We start from the raw sequence: 9,577 nt of genomic DNA, 5'->3' as shown, positions 1-9,577 counted from the left end.
AATCTGAAATGAAACCAGATGATTCTTCTAGATTCTGTGAAATCTTGAAATGCCAAGTAAACACTTAAAATATATCAAAATGGCTCCTCTGCATTCTGCATAAAGATGAGTTTCAGGTACAAATCGCAGTTCCCGATTCTTTCCATAAATTATTGCCGTTTTATTTTTCTGGCGTCTCAATTTGAAAGTTAAACGGTTTTAGGTTTTGTCTCTTTGTGGGGGCTTTTAAATCCCGAATTCTCGACTACATACCGGATAAAACGTGCCTTAGGCGGGTTGCGGTTTTTCATTTTTTTTTTTACTTTTACAAGATACATTTATCAATTACTTATCTATTCATATACATTTTTCTCTGGCGGCACTGCCAAGTGACACTAAAACTGTTATTGAAAGTCAGTGATGATACAGAAAATATGTCTCATTATAGTGAAAAAATAAGTACGCATTTAATTTCACCAATATTTCTCGTCATTTCAATAGGAAGTATATGATAATGTGTAGTAATTGTTCATATTTTGGGCATAAGAGGCCTGTACAGGTTCTTCCCAGGAAAGACGTCTTCGCGTGTATCGGTGCTATACACCGGACACGTTAAAGAACCACACTGTCTATTCGCAAAGAGCTATGCTAAGGTAGCCGGACAGGCCTGTATCTAAAAAGAATTTCTCTCTATCTGTTCTGGGGGCTTTATCTCACTCTGTCCCTCTGGTCAGATCGCTCTGTGTCCGTATTAGTAGAGGATGAATTTCGCGCCCTGTGTGGCTGAGTTTGATATATGTAAAGCGCCTTTGAACTTGTTTATCATGAAAAGGGCGCCATAAAAATCTGGTATAATATAATATCACTTTAAAAGTCTGTTTATCCTCTTAAGTAGTTTCCTCAACTTTCAGTATAATTTATGTTTATACAATTTCAGCAACCTGTTCCAGTTACTCCTGCCAGAATGGAGCTGTCTGTTCTATCGAAAAAAATCAACATGTTTGTAATTGCCTCGCCGGAAACGAAGGCACATACTGTCGAACAGGTAGGATACTAAAACAGGTTTATGAATTGCACTGTTTCAAAAGTATGGATCAGTTGTTTATATTACGATTTCACTCATTCTGTGAACATGTACGTTTTTTCCTGTTCTGTTTTTCATTAGTCTCCTAATATCTCTGGAGTTCGAAATTCGTATCTCTGTCCGAACGAACAGAAAGAAACGGACAACGCCAGAACGACTTTTTCCGCTTACAATGGATATATCAAAGAACTACATATGTATAAATTTTCTATCTCAAAAAGATGACAAATTTCACCAAAAAAATGTGAGGAATATATTCTGTCTGTCTCCTTTTAACTTTTAGTACAAATGCACATTGTAAATTGTTAATATTAACTAAAAACGGGCGGTTTGTAATCAATTTTTTACGCACGGCCGCTGTAAGGGTTAGTTATTTGCTGTAACTTCTTATTCCTTACATCTTTGCGATCAAGAGCAAATAATTTGTTTTTATTTACATTTTTACTATATTTCAAAACATAAATACGTGGTACACAGATGATTGAATGGGAGGGTGCTTCAAAACATTTTGTTACCTTCATAGTATTCCCGCTTAACAGAAGTGCATTTTTGTAGACGCGATATCCATTGTCTTAAAGTGTCAGAGTAGTCTGCACCCGTTGAATCTGTTTCAAGGCACTTTTACTGTCATATCATCGGTCAGACAACATCTTCCTGAGGCGAGGAAATAAAAAAATCACATGGACATAAATCTGGAGAATAGGGAGGGTGTTCAAGCATTTTTTAGCTTTTCGTTGTGCAGAAAAAGTAGATGATGACACTACTTTTATGGTCTGGAGCATTATAATGAAGGAGGAAAATGCCTTTCAAACCAGTACTCGGACGCTTAAAATTTCTTGATGGAATTAAGTACTGTGTTGATGTAGAAACTGCTAGTAATAAATTTTCCTGTTTGACAGCTTTACTACAGGAATTCAAGAAAATTGTATACAAAAGATAAAATAAAAACCTTTTTGGCGCTATATTGACGCTTTGATATTACCGGGCGTTTTTTTTTCAATTGCTTGCTGTCAGATCGTCTTTGGTTCAGACATATACACCAAAGTTTCATTTCCTGTTAGTAAGTTAGATAGTTTTCTACCGTCGCAATTTTTAAATTGTTTAAGCAGGCTTCTGTAACAGCCTTCTTCTGATCAGAGGTCAATAAATGATGGATCCACCTAGCACTGGCCTGATCAATATTCTTCGATGTCAACGATGTCTTAGGCCGACCTCTACGACATACATCTTCAAGGTCATGAATACCAGACTTCAGCAGACAAGGCGGCCAACAATATTATCATCATTTGACGCCTACATTATATTAATGTTTTATAAAACGAACTAAATAGCACTAAAACTTACACATCGAGTCCTTCTGTTGAAAATAATTTGGTCACTGATCACATCACTGAAGTTTCTAATTTTAAAGTTCGTATAGACGATCAACAACTTAAACTACCAACCATGTACTGGATTCCTAAATTGCATAAACAACCATATAAAGCTCGCTTCATCGCTAATTCAAGCTCTTGTACAGCTACAAATATTTCAAAACTATTAACATCATGTTTAACTGCTGTGAAAGCCCACGTGGAAAGATACTGCGATAAAGTATACGAAAACTCTGGTAAACACTTATTTTGGTCGATTAAAAATTCTGGTGAAATCCTGGATAAGTTTAAAATTAATAATTACAAGGTATCTACAGTCAGTACATACGATTTTTCTACTTTGTATACCACTTTACCACATAACTTAATAAATGACAAACTAACTGCCTTAATTCAAAAGACTTTTGCCAGAGAGAATGCTACATTTCTCGCTTGCAATTTTGATAAAGCTTTTTTTACTAGCAATATTATTAAACATTATACAATGTGGACCTGTGACGAAGTTTGTAAAGCCCTTTCCTTTTTATTGAAAAACATTTACATCAGGTTTGGGAATGCAGTCTTTAGACAAGTAGTTGGTATTCCCATGGGAACAAATTGTGCACCCCTTGTCGCAGATTTGTTTTTATATTGTTATGAAAGAGACTTTATGTTGAGCCTTTCTCCAGATACGCAGGCAGATATTATAACTGCATTTAATAATACATCACGCTATCTGGATGATATCCTTAATATGGATAATCCGTTTTATGGTCAATTGGTGGGTACTATCTATCCTAGGGAGCTTCAGTTAATTAAAACTAACAATTCGGATACTGATGCTTCATTTTTAGATTTACATCTCTCTATTTATGACAATATTATACATACCAACATTTATGACAAGAGTGATGATTTTAATTTTAGTATTGTAAATTTTCCCCATTTGGATGGGGATGTACCTCAGGCTACATCTTATGGGGTATATATTTCACAATTAATTCGGTTTGCCAGAGCATGTAGTCATGTCAAGCATTTCAATAAACGTAATCAATATGTTACAAGTAAACTTCTTCAACAAGGCTACCGTTATTACAAATTGCGTAAATATTTTGCTAAATTTTATTATCGTAATTCTGATTTAGTTTTAAAATTCAATAGTAATTTAAAGACACTTCTGCGAGAAGGTATTTCTAAACCCGTTTTTTATGGGGATGTGGTTTACAAACTTCGTAAGATCTTGGGTCATGGTAATTTTCCAAATGTATTTGGTAAAATTATAAAACGTTTTATTAAAAGAGGTTACGACCCAACTGTTTTGAGACATCCCGCATGTTTAGTGTTCAACCAGTTTACAGTTGGAAACTACGCTTCCCTCTTTGATTGTGTCTGACGGAAGAGGGGGAGGACTCTATGATAAGCAGTTTTTAAATCCTACCAGGACTGAACTGTTTTGATATCTGTCTTCTGGCCTGTTTCGTCGGGCCCTTAAGGGTGTTTCTCTTGTTGCTCTGTCTTCTGAAAAGGCATTGAGTACATACGTTTTTGGTTCTAAAGGTTTGCTTTTTATATATTTATACACGAGCATTTTTGTGTTTTACATGCCATGCCTTTTTGTTTCAATTACGTGTGTTAGAGATTCACCTGGAGGGGATTACTTTTATTTACACTGTCCCGTATCTTTGGAACATGGTGGGGGTAAGAGTGAGGTCGGGTGCGCACCATAAACCGGTTTAAGCTCCCCAGTGGTGTTTTTGCCACTGACCGTTCCAAGGCGGTGCCCCCCTGTGTTCCTTTGTTTGTTCGTTTTTTTCCTAATGTGTTGGCTTTGTGTGTGTGTGTGTGTGTGTGTGTGCGTGTATGTGTATGTGTGTGTGTGTGTGTGTGTGTTTGTGGTGTGCGCGTCTGCGTGCTGTGGGTTTCGTTTTGGGGAGACTGCATTTTTGGTACGTGGCATTCCCTGTTTGATATTTGTCTTTGTTTTTTTACCAACCTGCAAACCGTCATAAATGACACGTAAGAGTGATCCTTTACTCTCATTATCACTCATTATCTCATGTTGTTGTTCCAGAAACAATTTTTGTTATAAACTAGTATACATTCCCATATTAATCACGTTTAAAGCGTCACAATGACTGCGAAACAATCATTTACCTGTACATAGGTTCTAATCCTTTCCATCAATTGTACTTGTATACTCGATCTAGGTAAATATAATTATGTATATTGTTGGGAATAAATATGATTAAATTAATCATTAATAAATTATTATAGATTATTTATTATAATAAGGTCCCAGTGATGAAATTTAACATAACTATGTGGACTGTAGTTTTAACCAATTGTTTTTTTTTATTTCTTTACAAATGGCATTAATTTTTAAAGGGGGACAACTTAATGAGAATATTTAAAGTATCCATCGCACGGGACAGTACGGCAAAACATGTAATGGTCAGGTAGATTGTTATTTAAGATGTTGTTCGTTTATTCAATGTTTTCATACTTTGATGATATATTCCTAAACATTAACACACAGAAAATATTCAGCGTAAATGACTGTGACTACTTCATTTATTCCTCGAGCTTTTCGAGTTTGTGTAGGTATTAAATTTCTCTTTACATACATGCAGATATTAAATATTGAAACTTTATATATATGCATGGAAGCGTGTCAGTTACAAAAAAAAAACGTTTTGAAGCACCCCCGTAGGTTGCGAAAACGATTATGCCTGGTTCAAATAACACCTAGGTGACGGACGTCAATCTAGAACCCCCCACCATATATGCAACATTCGAAAGTCGATAACTTGAAAACGATTTTATATTTCAAGTGTACAGTGTATAATATTGTTACAATATTCTAAAAGTTTTGACTTCGTTTCGAAACTTTTTGGACGGCTCTCGTTCATGCATTTTAAATTAAAAGGTATCGAAATAGGTTTGATAATTATCTATAACTCACTTTTAGTAATGAAAAAGAAAATGTGCCGAACTGCTTTAAAGCGACTAACCCACACATTGTGATTTGTGATTTCTTAAATGATTTATCACCGAAAGGCAAAATGCCACCACTGTTTCATACATTTATATGAAACATAATGGTTGACCAGTTTATAGTTTCCAGAATTACGGGAACATTCGAGTTTTTGCATTTTTTCTCATGAACTTTTATAAACCGTTGCAACGCTTTATTTTTTGTAAACATTGATAAATATAGAAGGAGACGCGACAGTATTTTTACACGCTATCATCACGTGGGCAGCAAACCAAAACTGCGCATGCGGTTTGAGGATTCAATTTATAGACTCGTCTACCGATTAGGGAAATCGTGCTGATTTCCTTTGCCGTATTTTGGTAAGAACCACTATCGTACTGAATAACATTACCTAAACAACGGACCGTTCCATTATTAAAAGTGCAAAAACATCGCTGACCTCAAAACCGAACTATAGGTATCGTACAGTATTATGGCGTTTAAAAGTGAAAACAAAACAATTACATAAAATTAAGTCAATACACTTAGTTTACGATTTAGTCAGTGATTACTCATTGGCCGAGCGATTACGGTATTCGTATTATGCCCTTTCGTCGGGAGTTCGATCCCCATTTTTTTCAGTTTGCATTTCATACTTTGTGTAAGTTTGTTTTTCTCTGGTTTCTAATTTATTGTTTTGTTTCTTATTTTCATATAAAATTGGTAGTATCTTTAAAACAATCGATCCTGAAATTATGACCGGGCAATGCTTTTATTAAAGTGAAGTGTAAGATTGTTATAAAACTTATAAAACTAACCAGTACATCTTTAAAAATATCACAGGAAAGCTTAAAAACATTAGATCACATTAAAGGTGGAGTGTATTTAAACATAATTACCTGTCAATTGTGACATATTTAATTTTAGTGAAAATGTTAGAACTAGATTTACTAACTCGTTTCGTCTTCATTGAATCGTACTGAAGAAAAAAAAAGTTTTAAAGACAAAATTTAACGGGTCTGGGAATCGAACTCACGACGAAAAAGTATAGTACGAGTACCGTAACCGCTCGGCCAACGAGAAATCACTGACTGCATCGTAAACGTACTAAGTGCACTGACTTCGTTTTATGTTATTGTTTTGTTTGTTTTATATTTCAAAACGTCATAATAGTGTGCGATACCTATACGTGTACGCTCTATTGATAAGGTAATTTTCTCTCACTGTCACATGATGTTTGCTAGGTGCCCGCTGACGGAATTCCGTTTTTTATAAACCAGGAAACCCTTATCAGAAATTGTAGACGAATGTTTTTATCTTAAATCTATTAGGAAAACAACGAATTACATCGAGTATGCAGCATATAGGTGAATATAGCAAAAATTGATATTTTTAAATCTGACACCACGATGTGTGGGTTAGTCGCTTTAAAATAAGATACGACATTATAGCTTTTACCTGATAGATTACGTTTTGGACATCCTTTGTACATGCTTTTGAAATTAAAATATTTTAAATTAAGTATTATTTAAGCTATAATAAAGTTGGTATTATCAAGGAGAACATTTTCTGTATTAATTTTAAATGATTATATTGCTTTAATTAGATAGAATATTTTAGGTCTACATCTTGGTTACGGTGCAGTGGAAGGGGACTCGAGCATGTATGGTACGGATGATGCTTGTAGCCCTGTACTTCGAGTTAGCTACGATCTGCCATTCATGCAACGAAGATTTACGACAATTTATGTAAGAATAATGAAAATCGTAAATTTTATTTCTACAGAATTCGTATTTTGAATGAATCAATAACGTGATATATTAGCACAGTGCTTGATTCTCCTAACATTTTATACTTGCTGTAGTTTTATCTGACCTGCGGTAAATGATAAGTCCTTAGATATTTAATGACATATTTGGGTTGATTACAAAGATCACGGGATCCAAGCTTCACTCACTGTTTAAAGAGACCCAATTAATTGCTGGAGCAGGTGTTCGTTGTAGAATAATACATGCTATTTTCGACCAGTCAGAACGCTCTTAATAAACATTTGTTATAGAAGATAAAATATACCATTTAAAGCTAGAATGCGGCTTGCTTGGTTTAAAGTGTTTTAGATGAAATACAGAAATGGATAGTAGGACTAAGATTTAGTTTTGAGTATGCAAGACATTTCAAAATGTAAATATAATTTTCTATGACTTTTATAAGGATAAAAGACATTTCTTATCGGGGTGATATAACATTTTAGCAATAGGTTTTACATTTCCAGTATATAAGGGGCGTTTTAGTGAAACAAAGTCGATTGTCTGTAAACAACTTTTTTTTAAAAAACAACATAGCAATAAGTTTATTATTAGATAGATCTACTAACCATACCCCTCTTTTTTCAGTGTAGTCATGAAATATAATATTTTCTGGTCCATAAACATATTTACCTCATCATTATACAATAACTCTTTAATAACTGCTGTGAGTATACAACGATGTTGTTGAGTCGTTAATATTTCTATACATAATTAAAATTTCTATGAGTAAAGTCAGATTGACACATGTTTATGAGATCGAATGTAGGGACCGTGTATTTAGATGAATGAGAAGCGTAATCGCTAGTTTTCTATGTAACAGCTAATTTTTTTTCTGATTCAGGTATGTACCAATGGACTCATTTGCTTCAACAGACCTTTCAACGGATATTCGATTCCGAAAAAGCAGGGTTTTAATAATGATTTTTTGAATATCTATTGCCTGGCTCCGTACTTCGCAGATTTGGACCTTACGTACACTGGCCAAGTGTGGTATCAAGCATATAACACTTTAGCGGACGATAGTTCGCAATCGGCTGATATTTCCATTAAAGTGCATGATCTTGTAAATGAACTCTACGATGAGGAATTTTATCCAGTTTATGTTTTAAAGGCAACTTGGTATGAAGCACGATATGTTGGAGGAAGACCATCGGAGGTATTTACATTTTAAATAAAGCTAAAACACAAGCGTGGTTCAAATAACCTGATCGACTATATGTTTTGTTTCTTATTACCATTTATCAAAAATTGATTGTAATTGAGAAGAAACTAACAGAAATTTTAAGTGTGAGAGGAGTGTTTATTAGTAGAAAAAAGCGGCACATGCATAATTGAAATAAATTCCGAAACTACGTAACAAATTTTGACAAAAAAGCTTACCTGTTGACCCATTGTTTAGGGTACATGTAACTAGAACCACATTATTTCTTTTGCCCATTGATATTGTATCATTATACCAGATTAATATAACACCATTTTCATGTTTAACACATTCAAATATGCTTCACATACAAGGGCAGCAACTCAGGCCTCTACCAGTACAGATACATAGCAATCTAACAAGAGGGATAGAGCAAGAGAAAGTCCCCAAAAGAGAGAGAAAGACATAATTAGATGCAGGCATGTCCGGCTAACTAAGCCTATGTTTTTGCAAACAGACCAACCGGTTGTTTAACGTAAGCGGTGTTAGCACTGATGCAGGCTAAGAACAAGTACTGGCCTCTTAGTTGGGTGGGAGACACTCAAGAACATCTCTGAATGTTCTGGACTGGGATTCTAACCCGCAAAACTCGACATTGCCAAATACTTTCACGCATGTTTTCAGAGCATTGTTTGCTCAAACAGGAATTTCTAACCCGCCATTCATTTTTTTAAATGTATGACGTCTATAAAGCTGTCAACAGATTAGTTTGTTTTTAAACAGACTGTAACGTTCCAAGTAATTTATGCAACAGACGGGCAGAGGTCATATGCATTTTATAACTACGCAGAAATGAACTTCCAATCTGGCTTACAGTTTATTGGAATCATAAACAATGGAAATTTCGAAGGATTGGATTATAGTTCGGATGAGTCATACCTACGACGCCCGGATAAAAATCTCATATTTGGAGGTAATATACACCAAGTCATGTTTGAGTATAATCAAAGTAAGAAATTTGGTTTTTATCATAAACAAAGAAAATACTTCTCTAACTTTTTCTTGATCCAGCTGCTTTTCACTACCGTGTACCTTATGTAATGTGACATATCCTTCTTTACTGTACCGTAGAAAGCCTCTCCTTTAATGTACCGTGTCAGCATCACTCAGCAACTGTACCGTGACGGCTTCACTTCTCTAAAGCAACATGAATGTTTTGTTTTCCTCTGCTATACTGTA

At 34.8% G+C, this 9,577-nt stretch overlaps 1 protein-coding gene across 1 annotated transcript; it reads left to right on the top strand.

Moving 5' to 3' along the window:
- Window positions 1-921: 921 nt before the first annotated feature.
- LOC128552327 (mucin-like protein) lies at window positions 922-9,311 on the top strand (the record flags this gene model as incomplete). Its single annotated transcript, XM_053533359.1, has 4 exons — window positions 922-1,024; window positions 7,010-7,137; window positions 8,039-8,353; window positions 9,122-9,311. Coding segments are annotated over exons 2-4 (592 nt in total), but the record flags the coding sequence as incomplete, so codon positions are not given.
- Between the last annotated feature and the right edge of the window lie 266 nt (window positions 9,312-9,577).

This window comes from Mercenaria mercenaria, unplaced genomic scaffold, assembly GCF_021730395.1.
Source record: "Mercenaria mercenaria strain notata unplaced genomic scaffold, MADL_Memer_1 contig_2321, whole genome shotgun sequence".
Lineage (NCBI taxonomy): Eukaryota > Metazoa > Mollusca > Bivalvia > Venerida > Veneridae > Mercenaria > Mercenaria mercenaria.
Note: the sequence above shows the minus strand (reverse complement) of the source record. Positions and strands in the feature narration are given on the sequence as shown.